The sequence below is a fragment of the Myripristis murdjan genome, chromosome 12, assembly GCF_902150065.1.
Source record: "Myripristis murdjan chromosome 12, fMyrMur1.1, whole genome shotgun sequence".
NCBI classification, from domain to species: domain Eukaryota; kingdom Metazoa; phylum Chordata; class Actinopteri; order Holocentriformes; family Holocentridae; genus Myripristis; species Myripristis murdjan.
In genome coordinates, this window is record NC_043991.1 from 11,022,480 (window position 1) to 11,042,339 (window position 19,860).

The window sequence follows — 19,860 nt, forward strand, 5'->3', positions numbered from 1 at the left end:
ATGACACATCCACAACCAAGAGTTTTTTGAAGACTATCGTAAAACTTGTCAAGACTATCTTAAAGTATGGCTGAAACAAATTTATCAAAACTAATACAAACATTGTAGTCAAATGATATTTTGCAAACAAGGTTGCATGGGCATTTTTTTCACTAATGAAAGTTTAAAAATAAGTTCTTGAAAGTTTTATCATTTACTAAAAGTGAAACTTCCTCAATATCTGTTATCCATTGTTTGCCATTGTCACAACATCAATTTTGCAAAATCTGAGAATCCATAGTATCCCAACTCTGTTGTAGAGCATCCAGAAAGAATGTAATGGTCCACAAGTATTTTTCCCTTTTCTCTTCGGCAAGTACCACCAGAGATGTTCAGAGGGATTCAGGTTTTGATGTTTTGACGTCATGTAGGCCTGGCTTAGCTCTGATCCATGTGTAGGGTCACTATCCTCATGGAAAATAAATCTTCCACACAGCTTAGGATGCCATGCCTCTGCATGGGAGTGGTACTTCTCTTTGGTTGGTGTGTAGTTAAGCCTGTGTAAAGCCACCAACTCTAGAACAAGCAAAACATACACCTGAATATTTCCTCTGCCATGTTTGACTGCAGCTGTCTCCTCACAAAAGCTCTCTTATTGCATCTGTAAAGTTCAAACTTTAATTTATCTGTGGTGAAGAGGTTCTTTCTGTCTTGAACAGTGACATTTTGTTATTGTTTGGCCATGCTAAATGCTCCACCTTGTTTGTCATCAGAGAAATGGTTTGGAAACTGCTGCCCCAAAGGCCATGGTTTGATTTTACTAGCAGGGGATTGGTGGTCTTAAGCTTTGTATCTTGGAGGCAGATGTAGTTGTGTCTCATAAAGATGTTAGTTGGATATACTGGTGTTCAGATGGTGTAGTTAGATCAGGTCTGCTTGATCATCCTTTGAATGAAAATGTTTGTGAAAATCTCCCCACATGCATCTAATGCCCATGTTTAGTATAAACTTTAATCTCGAAGCCATGGCTTGAAAATAGTTTTTCAGCAGTCAGACCTCAAAATACTTCACTAAACATTTCTGACATTGTTACAGACAACTTGAAAATAATTTTCAGGTGAAGTCTTTCAAAGTTAAGAGTTAGCTGCAGTGATAGTAATGCACAAAGGACCAACTTGAATCAGTATCTAGCATCAGTTCTTATAGACCAAAATAGGTGACACCATGTATTAGGAGCATATATCAGTTTGTTTGTTGACTAAAATATATGATGTGATAGCAATTTGAGAAAATTTTACCAGTGGGTATACAGAGGTATTCAGATGTTTTAGTTTCAAAGGTGCGATGTGGCTCAGGACATCAAGCGGTTGCTTGCTGTCAGAGTGTCCTTGAGCAAGATACTGAACCCATAACTTTTCCAGATGGGAAGTTTGGCATGTTGCATGTGCGTGATCAGTGCATGAATGCGAATGTGAAGTGGTGAATGTGAGGCAGACATTTTCGAGCTCTTTGAGTGCTCAATAGACTAGAAAAGCACTTTAGTAGTGCAGACTACTTTTTAAGGCAGTTGTTTGCAAACTGCAGGCACTGCAGTGCAATCTCTACGAGACACAGGTTGGCTTGAACTTGCACATGTAATTACGTCATAGCCTAAAGAACAACTGTGTAACCAGGTGTAGGGATCATAGGGGGGTCAGCCAGCCAGCACATTCAAGGCCACTATCAGCATGGTGAGCGACCTTAAAGAGAATCAAGACATTTCTGCAAAATGAAACAGGACAGGGATGTCTGAATGCACTTTCCATGTTTTCCATGGAAAGGGAACTCATCAGGAACATGCCTGATTTCAGTGAGAGGGTTACTGATCACTTTGCTGCTATGAATGACAGACAAGCAAAATTTCAGTATAAATGAGGAATGTAATCTGTCATCTATATGGGTTGAAATCTATGTACTACAGACTTATGTAAAATTCTTTTTAATAGACTAAGTGCCCTCTCCCAGAGGTATGCATCATGGTCAAGCTGTCAAAATGGAAAAAATAAAATCAAGTTCCAAGTATATGGTGACTTTTAAAACATCCTTTTTAATCTTTAGATTACACACACCAGTGTTATTTCTGGGTTACAAAAATAAAGCAGAAGATTAGCAGGGTGTTAAATAGCTGGCTTACTAGGTCATGAAATGAGTCTCATTAAGAAAAGATTGAAAAAGGCTTTCTTTTCTAACTTTTTTTTTCTGCTCGCTTGTGGATAGGTGGAGAAATAGTCAGAAAAAATATTCTAAGCAGAGGAGCCGCCACTGATGTCACATAAAGTATCGTTCAAGCTCAAAATATTATGTAGAAAGCCACTTCAGCAGCCTGTTTTTATATATTTATATATTTATTTATTTTTTGTTAGAAAATTTCTTCACCAAAGATTGAGCATAAAAAAGGGCTATAGGTAATTATTCCAAAAATATCAAGCTCTATTGTTGATATAGTTGAATGCTTTGATGTCAGAATGTGCCAAATGCACATTTATTTTTGAAAGGCCAATAGTATATTGATAATTATGGTGCACTAATATATCTGTCAGTCAGTTTCCACTCCTGATTGAAGTGCCCTTTCTAGTGGTAGCTTGATTACCATATATCTGCTCTGTGACTCTTTTGTTAAACTGATGGCATCACTGAGCATCATTGAGCATTGAAGTCAGAAAAGTGAACAACAGATTTGTCTTAACAGAAGAATCTGATTGAAAGTGCACATTGTTCATTAATTATTTCTATTATTCAGTTATTCAATATTTCTACAACATGCACATTTTTGCTGTTAGACAGAAAGTATATTGTTTATACCTCCCACCCTCTTCTGTTTAGTCATACTCCCACCCCAACACTTGTCACTCATCTAGATGATCTGTCTTTGTTAAATTGGCATGTAGGCTCCGATTACCTGCATCCATAAAGCTCACAGCAGGTGCTGGAGAAGCAGACAACACAAGGAATCATACAGAAAAAAAAAAAAAAAAAAATGATCAGTGTTTTTAAACATGATTTATCAGCCTTTCTGTTCTTCAATTTCTAACTGCTTTCCTGTGACTTGGGCTGTGTGACTGTGCATACCACTGGCTTTAGCCACAACACTTAATGTTAGCCCGAAAATGTCTCTTCATTCAAAATAACATGGATACAGGATGTACATAGGATCACACACAGGCCCAAGTATATCCTCTTTATTTATTGCTATTTTGATAACAGTGTAATAGATCCTCCAAGTTTGACTGGTCAGCTCCTTCCCTGTCACGAATTCTAGTGATGAATGCTTCACTGGAACTGCTCTCCAAAAAGAATGAAGTGTACCTCATCCAGTAGACAGCACAATTTTGAGCAGCGATCCAAAGCTGAAAAAATGTTTTGAAGGATACGCAACAACACACATTTGTCTGAGATTCATTATCAATGCTCTTTTTCAGCCATCTTGTTTGCAAACTGGTGGAACTAGTTTCTCTCCTAGAACTGATACTGTATCACTATGCATGCCATATTCATCCCATATTCATTCACCTACCTGGTATGTTTATGTATGGTGAATGAAATGGAATGTAGTGCAATGTCATTGTGACACAGTGACAGTTTTAGGAAAGAAATTAGTTTTGATAGTTTTGAAGTACACTTAAGGGTTGTCTATTAACTGTAGAGCTGCTTTGTTTCTGGATCTCTACACAACGGCTCCACTTACCTGCTAAGTTACTAGACATGCAGCGTGAAGGGGAGATGTTGCGCAGTGATACCGAAACAAAGTAGTTCCACCACTTAGCAAGCAAGAGGGCTTGAAAATAGCCTTTATGTTGAAACCCCAACAAATGTATTATTGTGCATTCTTCAAGACATTTTTCATCAGTTTTCGGTTACCTCTCAAAATCTTGTCATTTTCTGAGCCATGTACACTTCATTTGTTTTGGAGAACAGCTCCAGTGAAATGTTCTTTCTTGTGACAGGGAATGAGGATCTGATGCACTCTGGCCATAGAAAATATGGCCAAAAACTACTCCACAGTATCGATAAACTGTTAAATGATCAATTTATGAAGTACAGTACAATCCATTAGTTATTTTCACATTAATTTCTTGATCCCGCAGGGGAAATTACAGTATGTTTGTTGCAGCAACAATTACAAATTTAAAACAGTACAGAAATGTAAGACAGCATACCAGTTCCAGCTATATCAGAACAATTGAAATGTATTCTAACAATTATTGGTGAATTGTTGTTGATAACAATTTCCTGTGTTTCCTAGAAGGATGTTCAGTTTGTTCTACAGAATTTGCATGAACCTGTTGTTGTCATGGGGTTTAAAATAGCCTAGGAATGCAAGGATCATTGGCAACAAATATTTTTAATCTGTTATGTCATGCCTTTGTTTCAGTGTTTTTTTTTTTTTTTTTTTTTTTTTTTTTTTTTGCCATTATCATTTGTCATTGCTAGCTGTAAAGTCAACAGAAATGTGTCCCTTGGACATGTGTACATGTGTAAATGTGTAATGCACTCTGACGGTTACAATACCAGCCTTAGCTAGGCATTTCAAAATCTTTGGGCTTGGACATCATATGTCTTTACATTCCCCAGTGCCAGAGAGTGTAGAACGGTTGCTGTTGGTCAGTAACCCAAGCTAGGAAAAACAGTGGATAGGGCAGGAACCAAAAATTGAAGTCAGGAAGCATAGTCCCATTTCTTCTTCAGAACACTCAGCCTAATGGCTCTAGTTATCAAGTGCTGTTGTACTAAATGGCGCCCCTCACCATAGAGCTTTCACAGCATTTATTGATTACTATTATGGCAAATGAAAGCTGGTGGAACTTTGGGAACGTGAAGATGTCAGAGAATCAACTGCTCAGACCATAGCTGATGTTGTGACTCATCTCTTCCCTGGCAGCATGGCCTGACAATGTTGTTTATCTATTGCTAGTAGAGAAGGCTTATCTCCATGGCGATGTCTTTACACAACAGATAAGTGGCTGCCCTTACAAATGGAGGCGTAGGAGGAGAAATAGCCAGACCCCAACGATGGATCAGGGCAGTACTGATTGGACAAATGGCTCACATGAACCCTGTGATGCCTCCCCCAGCTGCAGTTGTACAGGTGCTGTTATCACTAGGGTTGGGTATCGGTTGGGTTTTATCCAGTACCGGTGCCTACTTGGTATTTTTTAAACAGTTCCGGTGCTTAAAAGGTTCTTGAACAACAAACAACAAAAAACAATACCATTTTATTTCCAGGGCCAAATTGAACACAATATTAACTTAAATATTTAAACAATATAAATAGAAGTAACATATGGTAATAATAAACTCGTGCCATTAGTGCGCATCCGCGGGGGAGGGGGTTTACAGTTGGGCTGCACAGCCCGGTCGGGAATGTCTCGTGGCCCAGTAACGGTACGTGGACCGGTGGTTGGGGACCGCTGATGTAGATTATCAAACACGGTGCATTGTTCGGCTTTTAAATAAACTCCATGTGTGCCAAATGTTTCATTAAATTCAGCGTGTTACCTCCCTTGCATGACATTGCTTTAAGGCATCTGTTGCATGACACAGAGTCTTATTTGTCATTATACAACAGGTTGAATAATGAAATTAAAGTGTGGTTCCCTCTTGATTGATTAATTGATTGATTGTGTAGAAAATAGAATTATTAAGCCTGGAGGAGTTCAGATGGTGCATTTAGTAGTCTCACAGCCTGAGGGAAGAAGCTGCTCTGTAGTCTGGTGGTACGGCAGCGAATACTTCTGTATCTTTTGCCTGACGGGAGCAGGGTGAACAGGCTGTGGCTGGGGTGGGTGTTGTCTTAGACGTGAAATGTAGCCAAACCTTGGAGCGTTTTGCCTTCAGCATCTTTATTGATCCTCTCACTATTAGTTCTGATCAACAAGTGTGCTGAGTAGCGGCACTGACGTCACGTTCAACAACCGCAAGTTGACGCCGGAACACCAATGGGGCGGCACCGAAATGAGGCACCGAAATTTTCGTTCTTATTCGGTCTCGTTACTACCGTTTACATCAGAACCGGTGCCCTATTGGTACCGCGTTTTGGTACCCAACCCTAGTTATCACAGTCACCAAATGCAATAAGTGGCGGCGTTCTTGAACACAAATACAAATACTGAAACTGGAATGTGGCAGGGGGTATCAGTAATTGTTGAGAACAATAGTAGGTTATACAGATGGATCTATATGGTGGTTAGATAAAATCTTAAGGTTTTTGTAGCTGGGTCAAGGAAATTACCCTGCATTGCCCCCCACCCTTAGCTGTCACAGTTGTCATGTATGAACTTCATAGTCAGGCACAGAAACAGCATTGTCATACTTTGGCTGTAATTTTGTAGGAGTGCTGGTTGAGAGAACCTTGGGACAGCTCTTGGGACTATGAGTTTGTGGTTATAAGTGGTCTTGGTCTTAATGGACAAGTACACTCTTCCATAGGCTTTTGAAGGATATGGGCACTTGTGTGGTCGGAGTTGCTGGCAATTTTCCTGCCCTTCCCATCACCCTGGTGTCATGCACTTTCTTGATGGATGACAGCTGAGCTGACAGACAGTGATCCGCTCAGCAGTGCTGGAGCTTGTTATTTGAATCAGGAGGCAGAGCAAAGCCAAACTGTGACAGAATGTCAGGATGTTTGCATAAGTCTACAAAACTGAAACAACTAGATTTTCTGTCAAAACAGTGAATGCTACTGTATCTACACGTCCTTAGTGTGAAAATATGGGCTATGTCTGTCAGTTTTGCCCAATGACTACAACCTAATCATGTAAGTCTATTTAAGTCTATTTCAGCAGTAAAACAGGTTATTTTTGCACCACTTGTCTATTACACAAAACAGATTTGGCTGATGGCGGTGAATTGGCACCAAGCTTCCTAGCACCTGGTTCATTTGATTTCATTACTGGCTGATCAAAATCCACACAGGATTTTGAGCTTGTTTCAGGGAGCATCAGGCCTTTTGTATGCTAATTGCGCTGTTGACATGCAGTTAATATTGTTTTACACCTCCACTGAAAACAGTGATGCAGCAATTCTTTGTTTCAGCACACTCCAGAGCAGTGTGCGTCACAAATGTTCAAGCCATGAATTAAGCAAGATGGATGCATGATTAAATTTACCATGTTTGCCTGGAGCCTGCTTGGCTGACATTGGGCTGGTTGCACAGACAGAAAATTGGGGTAAATGAGTAGATGAATTACGGGCTATATAAAGTTGGGGTGAGGAAAAAAGAGGCTCCCCAGTGTTACAAGAGGCAAACCTGAGGCGGTGAAAGACTGGAGGTTGGTTGAGTGTAACTAGAAGCAGAGGAGTGGAATTATGAGAGAAAGAGGGAGAGAGAGCGCTTAGAGATTGTGGGAGTAATCCCCTTGCCATCTGTTACTATCTCTCTCTCCCTCTCTCTCTCCCCCTCTCTCTCCCTCTCTCTCTCTCTCTCTGTCTGTGGCTTGCTTGGCCACAGGCTCCACCTCTTCAGATCCAACAGTCAGCACATAGCTGAAATGTACTACACTCATAGCAGCAAGAGATTCTGATATCACTTCCTGCTCCTGTTTTCTGTCTGAGCCCTGCCTTATTACGAGACATCACCCCACAGGGAAAAAAAAAAAAACCCTCCACATTTTGTCACTTTGCTTAAAGAAGCCCAAGTTAATTGCTTTCACTATGACACTTCAACTATGTATAGGTGAATGTGAGACATTCATTGTAAAGCGCTTCACTTGGATACATAAGTGCCATAGAAATCCACTCAATTTACCGTTTACCATTTAGTGAGATTGCTATTCTTCATGCTGATGGAGAGGTTAAATTAAAATTAGGGTTGATTGCATGAGTCAAAAGAGGAAATATTTCAGCTTTACCATCTTCTAACGCAAATTCAAACTTCAAACTTGCTCATACTCCGGATCCGCACATTGGCTTTCTTTGAGTTCCTGTTTAAAGTGATTTTTCTCTACTGACCCTGATGTCAAAAGATATTTTAGTGTGTGGTAGGTACAAAATTGTTTAGATGTCACATTTGAACATTGATGAGTATTTAGATAAGACATTAAAACATAATGTTAAAATAATCACTCATACATTTTTATTTACTCATCATCATCATTATTATTATTAGTAGTAGTAGTATAATTACTGTTATTATTATTTGTTTGTTTATGTGTATTTAGCTACATTTTCTATTGAAAGTAGCCTATGTGTTTTTGGAATATTCCCACAACAGATAGTAAGATTCTTGAAAGTCAAGCTTATTTTTGAACTTATAAAGTAACAGAAATTACCTTTTTTAATTTTATTTTTTAAGTGAAATGCTGTGAATGCATAAGACCATGATTATATAAAGTTAGAGGCTTTTTTTTTTCTTCTGAAATTCAAAGCGCAGCTGTGAACGTCAACAGTTAACAGAGGGAGCAAAAGAAGAGAGGAACTTTTCACCATTCATTTGCATCTCATTAGCCTTACCTAGCAAACATAACTTGTGAAAGGGGCTACCTTTATTGAAAATACAAATGCACAAGAAGTTTACAGGACAGTCTCCTGGGAGGAACAAAGCATTGACAGTTGCTGTAACCAAATCATTAAATATGACTGATAAGCAGCACCACCTGCACACCCATATGTACTATGATAGCCAAGAATAAGTGCATTAACACTTGCATTTAATTTTGGTTACTCCTCATCCCCAGCTTGCTGATAGTGTTATACTGGGTGTTGAGCTCTCTGTTGGTCATCATCATGAATGGAATGAATGAGTTGTCAGTTTGTGCAAAATGTGACAGCCATGTGATAAGTCATCAAGTGAGTACACAGCAAATGTGATTAAAAAAACAGCAGGTTGATAGGATAACTACACAATGGGTCCTCTCAAATAGTGAGCTAAACAGCCTCTAAAGCCACAGAGGGCCTAATACAGAGGATGATAAGCATCAGTTTCCACCATAATGGCACCATGGTTTATTGCCCTCTGCACTGTTTACCTCAGCTCCAGATAATGTCATGCAAATTGGGACATAAGGCCATCGTGCCAGATCATATGTGCTGGTGACGGTGAGAAGGCCTCAATGGAAACGCGAGAAAACCCACACAGTCACGTTCTCTCTCTCCCTCGCTCTCTCTTCGCGTTTCCACTGCTCCCTTTCCGGTTCACAGTGAGGTATTTATATGGCAGGAAACCCTTTGGAAGAAGTGACAAACGATGTGGGTTTTTCCAAATGATAACTTCCTTATTTTTCCCCACATACTGTCCACTAAAAGGACTGCATTGGGGGGAGAAACCATTGGCTTTTCTGTGTTTTTTTTTTTAGTGTGTGTGGCTTTAGTTTCCATCATCTTGTGCACTGAGCTGCATTTTTATCTATCTATCTATCTATCTATCTATCTATCTATCTATCTATCTATCTATCTATCTGTCTATCTGTCCGTCTGTCTGTCTGTCTGTCTACACTGTATGTGTGTGTGTGTGTGTGTGTGTGTGTGTGTGTGTTCTTCTTAATTATACAAGTTCTACTGCTGATACAGCCGGTTTTTGTTTTAACTTAAGGTTTCTGATGTTTGCTGTAGACTTTCTGTTTTAGCCATAAAATATTTCAAATAAAGAATACAAAACAAACACTACCTCCTTCTGATTCTCATTTAAATAAAAAATGTGTACAGAAAGAAGAGAAGGGATTTAACATGCAAATATGAAAATCATGTCATTTGTGCTGCCATCATCCAATCCTGCCCATCTGCCACCTCAGGCTCCAGAGGTTTAGTATATGCCTTGACACACAGCGCTGCAACAGCAATCACAGTTAATCCCCTGCAAAGCACCTCACAATCCCATAACCATTATTGTATAGATACAGCAAAGGGCTAAAGTTGGACAATCTCAAAATAAACAAAAATGCACCAGCAAACAGTTATTTTATCCCTTGATATAAAATATTTAGAGGTTTAAAAAACTACCATGTCTATTGTAGCTAGCTATTATCATTTTGTTTTGCTATTTTGCCAAACATCTGCCCCAGTTTATTGTTTATGGCTGTTTGTTAACTACCAGCTGTTGTGCTTTGTGATGCAACAACATCTGTATGTTTTTTTTTTTTTTTTTTTTTTTTTTTTTAAATGGTATTAAGCTTGGATTTTATGGATGTGGATTGTTTCTAATAATAGGTATTTTCCAGCTGGGGGTGAATATGAGTTTTAACCTGTGTACCGTCCATAAGATAGGTTTATGCCCTTTAAGGTGTTACCCAGCACAAGGTATAGCTACATACTGTATGTATGTTTATATTCTGATCACACATTTCCATATGCATGCCACTATTATGCCAGATTCTTCCAACTATAGTGTAAAAAAAAAAAAAAAAAAAAGTAAATGGTATAAAGTAGTTTCATGCCTTAATAGCAATATTAATATCTTTATATTTGGTACAGCACCTGTCACACAGCAAACTAAGTGTTCCATAAGAGTAAAATGTAAAATAAAAAGGACCATACCACAGCCATCAGTATGGAGAAAAACAAAACAAAACAAAACAAAAAAACACATAAAAGCAAAGTAATACTCTTATAGTGTCATAAAGTGAGAATATTAGCTTCTCACAGCTATAAAAGGGAATACTTGATCTTCCCACATTATAGAACTGAAACATTATTTAAGAACTGAACTGTACATGTCAATCTAATAAGGTAAAGTCTAATCTAAGATGTTAGCCTATAGCAGAGGTAGTGCCAGAGAGGGTTTCTGGATGCGCTGTTGTATAAGAGATTGGCTAATAAAAATAAGTGCTTTGTTTACAGTTAATATGAAGGAATAATAAAAGAGTAATGGTGATGGCCAGTCAGGTCACAGGTCATACACAGTGTGAAATTCCAGTTTTTAATCATCATTTCAAAGTCACTGCTTGATCAAATGAACATTTGGCTGTTTTTCTTAAATTTTGACCTGTGTTACCTGCTCAAATAATGAATTCATTTGTTTTGATCCAGGCTCAGTAAGTGTTGTTCATGTTCTCATCGATAGCAGCGCCGTGCGGGTGTTGATGTTTGTGTGATTCGGATGTCGTGACTCATCAACACGTGTTGTTTTCATGCATATCAATGAGTTTTTCAGGCCGCACTAACATGAGATCCTGTCCATTTTCCCCATGATTGAGCCTTGCTGCTCATGCCCAGATAATTGTTTTTCTTTCCTGGCTCACCAGTGTACTTCCACCAAATCTGCATTCACATCACGTCTGTTTGCATGCAACTTAAGAATGAAGTACTGTTACCCAAAAATTGCACAATGTCATGTCAGCAGAATCAAAATGAGCCAAAATTCTTAATGTGTGCCCAGCTAATCATTGTTTTTTGTTTTGCTTTGTTTTACAGTGAAAAAAGCCAAGCTCCAAGGACCTCCAGGTGAGTACTGTTGCTTGATAGCATCACAATCATCTTAGCTCCTTGGCTTGCATTCATAAACATCCTACCTTGTATGAATACTTGCTCCGATCAGCACTCTCAAATTTTCCCATTATTTGCATATATCAAACACTTAAATGTACAACTGAAAGTTTCCAGAATACTACTGATCTCCTCTGCCTAGTGCTTTTTGGAATCAGGCCACATGCCCAACTTTCTCTTGTAGGTTAATCAGTCAAATTCTGGCAAGTTACTGAGAGCTAGGTTGATTTTGTGTTATGTAATCCTGTGTCCTTCTGGGCAGGCCCATGTACAGGTGAGCTTAGATCGGTGGCCGCTAAGCCCAAATCCCCATGCCCTCCACCTAAGCAAATCCCTCTAGTGTTTAGCCTTACGCCCATCCTTAAACCCTGTGACGTTTCAGGTCAGAGCAGGCAGCAGCTGTGACAGGAAGTCACAGTGGCTTTGGATCTTAACGGTGGCATTTCACTCTCATTGTCTTTCATTTCCCAGCTGGCCCCTGCATTAATCAAGGAAGGTTTTGTTTGATTTAATTATCTGGCAGGTCTCTACTTTTGTTCTTAGTCCCTCCCCCACCACTCTGGGAAAACAGTGATTTAACAAGGATTCTCCATGTCAGCAGTGGCTCCTCTGGGGTGTCTTCTTACTCTATTCAATGTTACTTGATTGAATTTTGTCAGTCTTTGCCATCTCTCTCTGTCTGCCTGTAACCCCTCCCCTGTTTGCTGCCTTCATACCTGCTCCAGGGCAAACACTCAGGTATAATTTAGTTAAGCCTGTCATCTGCTGTAGGCCAAACATAAACAGCAGCTACTTTTATGTTACAGAGCTAATAAGGACTTGTCAGGGGCAGGGTAAACTCAGGCTTAAATTCTAAGCTGATTCCAAACACTTAATTTTAAACGATACTTTAACATGGTAGTCTTAAGCTAGTCATTGCCTTGCCTATTAAGAGGCAGTGTCATAAAGCAAATTCTCCTCTTCCAGTACTTTGTGCCATAACTCCTTGAGGCCTCTGGGCCTTCTAAGAGTAACTCATCAAGCTTTTTATTTATTTTTTTGTTCAGATTTGAAACATTGAAACACGGTAAATAGAGTTTTGATTTGGCCAATGCCAGAAGAACGTTTCCTGCCTGACTGCATTGTGCCAACTGTAAAGTTTGGTGGAGGAGGGATAATGCTATGGGCTTGTTTTTCTGGGGTTGGCCTCAGCCCCTTAGTTCCAGCGAAGAAAAATCTCAAGGTTTCAGCTTACTAAGATATTTTGGACAATGCTATGCTTCCAACTTTGTGGGAGCAGTTTGGGGAAGGCCCTTTTCTTTTAAAGCATGACTGTGCCCCAGTGCTCAAAGCAAGCTCCATAAAGGCAAGATTAGGTGAGCTTGGTGTGGATGAACTTGACTTGCCTGCACAGAGCGTGTGTGTGTGTGTGTGTGTGTGTGTGTGTGTGTGTGTGTGCAGCATGTAATGCCCAAGCTCCAATTGCCACTGATATCTTTTCATCACTTTACTGCTATGTTCTGGCCATTCTCATTTAGATTTGTGGCTCCAGGAAATTTATATTCTCAGAAGGAGCAGCCTCCGTTAAGAAGTGGTCCTTCCTCTGTTGTACAGGTTCACTGAATTAACCCATAAATATGTCACAGTCATTGACTGCTCCGTCTTCCTTGTGATAACCTTATCTTGCCCTGTATAACGAACTGTATAACTTGCATGTGACTTTGTTGGAAGAGTCCTCAAAGTTTACATAGGGCTGGTCTATGATGTATGTTTGCATTGTGCTTTCACCACGCCTTGAGTCGGATAGTTTTTATGCCTCGGTCTTTAGGCCTTGCATTGTGCTTTTTCTGGTGAAAATGGGCAGAGCTCAAGATGACCTTGTGCATGTCCGTGGCCAGCTGTCTTGTTTTCCCACTGATTGTTACAGGAAACTCAGGCTTGATAAGAGCTGTGTGTTTGCCGGATGTGTGTGTGTGTGTGTGTGTGTGTGTGTGTCCACCTGCCTGCAGATTTTCTGTCAAGGCTTAAGTATTTTTTTTCTCTCTCCATCTTTTTATTTAAGAGCATACACATTTCAGCAGAAGAATGGTTAGGGGTTAATATACCTGACACATACCTTACCCATTGCATTCAATAGGCTGTATCATTAATTTAAAAGGGAACTCACGGTGAGGTGTTTCCAGTGACGATGGAAAAGGCCTCCGGGAGGTGCGTCCTCTGTCGCATGCGACATTGATTGGTAGTCTGAATTTTAAATGTCATCCTTCCAACTGCCTGCGTTTTCCTGACTAATTTATTGAAAAACTCATCATCCATCAATAATGAATGAAGATACTTGACTGAGATATCTGAGGTGAGTGGGAAGTTCATAGGCAATGAACAGTGAGTACTGCCTCAAAAGAAGGGCAGGACAAGTTACATCATCCCACAGTGCACTTCAATAGATCCCAATTTTTGACACCACACTGGCAAGTGCTTTGTGTGTGTGTGTGTGTGTGTGTATTTTCGTGTATCTGAACATGTTTGGACCAATTGTCCATACAAGGAGGAAACTCCTTCAAATGTGCAGTAGGACTTTTGACAGTAATCCCTTTGTTAAGCTGGTATGGGGTATGAAGTGGTTGGTAGGCTGGCTATATGTTAGATTAAGGCGTTTAGGTGCTTTAATCTAATAAGTGTAGTGATGCAAGGGTGTGTGTGCATGCATTCTGTTGTCTGAGACAGTCACTGCTGCTTCCTTCCTAATGGTGTAGATTGTATCAGTCTTGCACTGAATCGGTCAGCACCTCCTGTAGAGGGGACCACAGCCTCTCAGTGGCTCTGATCTGATCCATACACTCTCTTCCCTTATCTCGTCCCTGTTATTCATGGGCTAAAATGTGGCACAAAGCATAGCCTATCTAATTAGGGAAAGGCTTTAGCATCCCCCAGGCTCCTTTTGTAATAATGGCTGTGTTTTGTCCCTACTGTTCTCTTGAGACACTAATTAGGTCTGTGTCTTGTCACTCCTCGGACAGGCAGGTTAGACCGTACCATCAGCTGGTGTTACATCTGGGATACCACAGAAGTGCTTTCAGTAAAGCTTTCTGTAGTTAAAAAAAACAAAACAAACAAAAAAAAAAAAAACTGCGTTTGTCTGCATGTTTTGTTTCACTTGAATCTTATAAGGATTGCACCTGTGTCAACTATTTGCAGTCTCATTGTGCCAAGAGTATGTTTACCTATCCTGCTACACTGTTAAAGCCTATGTGCACAGTAAAGTAAATGTTTCAATTTGTCACCGGGGAAACCAGGAAAAACTTTGTATTGAGAGGTCAGGTGACTAGTCCCTAGAAGAACAGCTGATGCCTGTCTTTTATTTCCCATCAACTAAAAGCTGAATACATATATGTGTGTGTGTGTGTGTGTGTGTGTGTGTGTGTGTGTGTGTGTGTGTGTGTGTGTGTGTGTGCGTGCGTGCGCGCGCATAGGCCTACGTGTGTGTGCACATGTGTTTGTAAATAGTCATTGTCTTCTTTATGGGTAATGCTGAATCATGGCAGTGCCCCATCTGGCCTGGTATGGGACGGTGGGAGATTTACACACCATCACATGGGACTGGGTCTATCTTATTTTAAGCTTTATGCAGTATGGAGTGACTCAATACTGTAATCAGTGAATGTAAAAACTGCAATAAGTTGATCTCCATTGGGAAATTGTTGGTTTATTTTTGTTGGTTTATTGTATTTTTCTCTTAATTCGTTGACTTTCTGGTGATCAGAAGATACACCAGCACATGTTTTAATGTTGATACGCCACGTTGTAATCAAAGCAGTCATAAGCAAATGTCACGTGGATTCAAAAGCTGTAAAATTTTATTAAGACTGCTACATAAAGATTTTAATTACCAATTGCATGGTCCCTTTTTTGTGGCTGCATGATCTGTGGAGCTCATTTTTCAGAGCAATGAAGCTACTGAATGATTGCAGAAATACTACCTTATCAGCTGCAGTGTGTCTGTGTGCTTCTCTTGCTCTGGCCCAGACCACATGTTGCTATTTGTCAGAAAATAGCAAACAAACATACAGCTTGACTTCAGGAATCTCAATTGACTCATGGGGTCTGTCAGTAGCTATGTTTACATGCGCAAAATTTCTCCAATCCGATCTAAACCTTGGTTGATCGGAAATTCCAAATCCACTGTTTACATGTACACTAAATAAAATGATCCGATCATGACGTGCGTATACATGCACCAAGCGTTTGATCAGAATAAATCATTTGGGCATGCGCGGAGTCGTCTAATTTTCTGGAAATAGTAGTAGAAGAAGAAGCTGTACTTCCGCCTGTGTTGTAAACAAACGCCGCGTTGTCTGCACGTCCTCAGCTCGTTCACTCTTTGTGCCTCTCACATTTTATTTTCCTCCCCTCTGGCACAGTGTCTGTTTATGTAGGTTTTTTTTTTTTTAATATGGACCTTTTGGACCGTTTGCTGCTTGTCGAAAAACGACCGGCTGCCGCAAAGGCGGAAACGCATCACGCTGACGTAACACACATGCGCAGTGGAGATAATTTTACCCCAACCGGGAAGACAGGATCCGAATGGATGTGTACATGGACACCGTTCGGAATAATGATCGGCATAAACCACCTCTCTCTTTCGGAATGAAATTTCTTTCCGAATGGGCCGTATCGGATCACAATCTTCCGATTGACGTGTTTACATGAAGCATTTTTAACCTGATTTGGCCTTTATTCCGATTATTTGTGTCCATGTAAACATAGCTATAGATGATCTGACATGTCAACTTTCAGGGGGCAGTCCTAGAAACTATAGGTATATACTCATAGTCACAATAGTCCTGTGCAGCAGTACTGTAGAGACTTTTCAACAGAAAACAGGTGATAATAGAAAACATGAAATTAAATTGGCTGAAAGATATGGGTAAAAAAAAAAAAAAATAATAATAATACAAACATCATAGTGTTCATTTTCAGTTTTTCACCAATATGTTCTCCTATATTTGGAGAATACAATTTGTTCCCCAAAGCATCTCTGCTTTTCTGTCACACATTTTACCTCTATCCAAAAAATTGCAGCTCCTGTGATTTGGATATTGCACTTGGCTATTCGGCGGTTTCAATAATGTTTTGATTAATTGTTCAGGCCTACATTACAGAACCATACTATCAAAACAAGTTGAAGTCCTGCACCAAAACCTCCAGAGTGTTACATTTCTCCCATCCAAGCCCCTCCTCCAGCGGCTGTCCTACCCATGCAGGGGTTTAGGACTTTGATGCTGCAAGGGAGAGAAATGGGGAGGACCCTTGGTGGCATGGGGCAGGCGACTCCCAGAGCAAAACTGAGCACATTAGCAGGCACGTGTTGATGCACCCTGGCTCTAGCGCAGGAAATGAAAAGTGGTGGTTATGTCATGGGCCATTTAATCCCACCCTCCCCACCCCTGGAGGCCAACACCAGTAGTGCTACACTGCTGGCTGCAATATAAGCAGCCGCTGATCGAAATCACTGCGTTGTCTGTAAAGTTGTCTGCACAGACTGCCAAGCCGTGCAGATTGGCACCTCCTTTCCCATCCATATCACAGCAGCTAGATCCATCAGTCACTGACAGAGCACTCAAAAAAGGTGACTTGTCATTTTTAGGCTGCATTAGGCTTTTAAGCTGCACTGCATTGTAGTCAAAGTGTACTCTATAAGAATAGTGTTTGACCATAGTATAGGAGTTTTCTGCAAACACAATCCAAAGACCTTTGATCTAATCTTACATTGGTTTCAGTGCTGATGGTATAAGGATTGGCAGAGACCTTTTCAGCCATAGGAACAGGTTAGGAGCATCCTGTGTCTCTACATCATCATGTGCTCCCTCTGTTTCATAGCTGTGGAGGGCGCGGACAAGGTACTGTATTTAGAGAGACTGCAGCTAGCTAGGAGAAGCAGATCAGGCAGTGGATCCTGTGGCTCTATTTGCTGTGTGGGGCTGGCTCTCATCAGAGATTAACAGGGTCAGTTTGCTGGCCTGGCCTGGCTTGACATGGTTGGGGGGAGGGGAGACTTATCTGCTTTCACTCTCAGTGGAGCTCCTGATGTCATTTTCCCAACACAAAGCCAAAGTAGAACTGACGTAGTTAACATTACTTGTTGTCTCAGTTATAGTTTCTGATATGCTGTGTGTTTTATGAACTGTTTAATCACATAAGAGATCTGAGTTTGTAGCCCAGGTGTACATTTTTGTCATAAAATTGACCCTGCAGTTTGTTGCTTCACTTTACTGTTATCCTCTTCTCTTCTTTTCTCTACATCACTACTTCTATCCACATGTTCTCGCTCTTCTTCTCTTGGCTAAAACGACGTTTCAGTGAACACATATGCAAGTCCAGCTTGCTCCCAAACCACATGCAGGTTGTTTCAGCCGTTGTGAAGGTTATCCTTACTTTTTGCCCACAGTGATTGGTTTCCAAACGCGTGTTTATAAAAGTAAACTCAGAAGTGTGTCAATCATTTCATGCCCTGATATTCGAACTGTAAACAGTCACTGCATACCTTTGCTTCGTTCTTAATCTGTTGAATCCATGTTTTTAAAGCGCTGTCAAATGGCTTTGCCACCTTTTTGCTTTTAGCAGATATTTTCACAATTTATGAGCAGGGGCAGAGGGAACATGTTCTGCCCACTTTTAGAAATGACCATGTTTGAAATTAGCTTTTTTTTATTTTTATTTATTTATTTATTTATTTATTGGGGCAAATTTTCAGTGTTTTATTTCCCACAAATGTTCTGGTAATTTATTTTGTTTTTGCAGGTTTTTTTTGCAGTTTTTTTTTTTTTTTTTTTTCTAACGTTCAAGTTTTGTTTTTTTTTTTTTTTTTTTTTTTTTGCTAATTCACTAATTACCTTTTCCCCTATGCTTTTGAAAAAAGAAAAATCTAGCAAATTTGCTACATTTTTTAGTATTAACATTGGTCCCCATTCCTCCAACTTCTCAGGAAATTACACCCCTTTTAGCCGTTTTTTTTTTTTTTTTCTTCTTCTTTTGGACATTTTGTCCAAAAGACATTCAGTGAGTGTATTGTCACTGTATTGCTAACACCTAACTATGAGAATATGTGATTTGCAGCATGATCTTCCTCCTCTTCTGTTTCAGACAAATTCAACACCTATGTGACACTGAAGGTGCAGAATGTCAAAAGCACAACAATCACTGTGCGGGGGGACCAGCCATGTTGGGAACAGGACTTCATGTTGTAAGTTATAAACAGGGACTAATCAACCTACAACATTTGTTTAACAAATTATAATCACTTTAATCACCAGCTATGTAACCATACAGTTCACAGTACAAACATGCAGCACAGACCTCATGTAGCATTCAAAACCTACAGTGCAAGTCACACTTTGCACTCAGGCTGAACACAGCATGGCCAAGTCTAACGTCTAAATTGCAGGAGCAGACTTTTTTTTTTTTTTTTTTTTTTTTTTGAGACATTTAAAATGTGTGAGAAAACACAGTTGTCAATGAAATACTGTGATAAATGATATAGGCTTTTCTATTAAAATTAAAATTATGAAACAAAAATGATCATTCTACTACAGTCGCAAATTATGACAGCGCAATAGGGTCACTGTAGGGAGAAAAAAATATCCACATGGGGAAGGTTAAAGGTTAAAGATTAAAGTTGTAAATTTAAGAGGAAAAAACCTCTGATTTTCTGTGATATTTAAGTGGTAAAATTAGAAGAAAAAAAAAAACTCAGAAAAAAGATGTTTTTCTTATACTATTGGATTTAGTAACAAGAAAATACTGGGGATTTTAGCCCAGAATCATAAAGTTATCATAACCATCCAGACTTTGAAGAAACATTGCTGTGACATGGGTCAGTTCCCCTGTGTGCATGTTTTTTCCCCTCCCTAGAGTGACACTCATATGCCGTCATAAGAATTATATCACAATATCTTTAGAATTAATCACAATTTGAATTGTTTGCCTTACTATTCAGCCCTATTTGCACAGTTAGACTGTAAATTTTATTTTACAACTGGGAGAAGTCAGTTTCTCTTGGAGGATATCACTTTATGCCTTGTACCCTGCAAGCTTTTAAAAATCTTTCACAGGGAGCATCTTTCAACACCAAGAACACAAAAGAAAGAACTGTCAATATTTAAGCACAACCCTCTGCTACTTGCTTGTTATACTAGCTTGGGAAAAAATTGTCATCTTCCCTGCATGTGGAGTACCTTTCACAGATCCCCACTGCCTGATTATAGCAGGTAGTGCCTGTCATGTGGAACTAAGACACACAGACTCGTGAAACACTACAGGAACTCTGAAAGGACAAAGGACCCCCCCACACCCCCCACCCCACCACCACCACCACCACACACACACACACACACACACACACACACACCCCTATTGCCTAGTGACATTATATCTGCTTTCCTTGTTAAGTAC

General features: G+C 39.9%; 1 protein-coding gene across 8 annotated transcripts in view; it reads left to right on the forward strand.

Moving 5' to 3' along the window:
- unc13bb (unc-13 homolog Bb (C. elegans)) overlaps positions 1 to 19,860 on the forward strand; it is a 90,864-nt gene that overhangs the window by 4,516 nt on the left and 66,488 nt on the right. For all 8 annotated transcript variants that reach the window (XR_003929092.1, XM_030065391.1, XM_030065394.1 and 5 more), the window contains exons 2-3: positions 11,362 to 11,391; positions 18,553 to 18,652. Coding sequence is in view for 7 of the 8 variants with exons in the window: in XM_030065391.1 (XP_029921251.1) it covers positions 11,362 to 11,391; positions 18,553 to 18,652 (130 nt within the window). In the remaining variant the exon portion in view is untranslated. The remainder of the gene's footprint in view (positions 1 to 11,361; positions 11,392 to 18,552; positions 18,653 to 19,860) is intronic.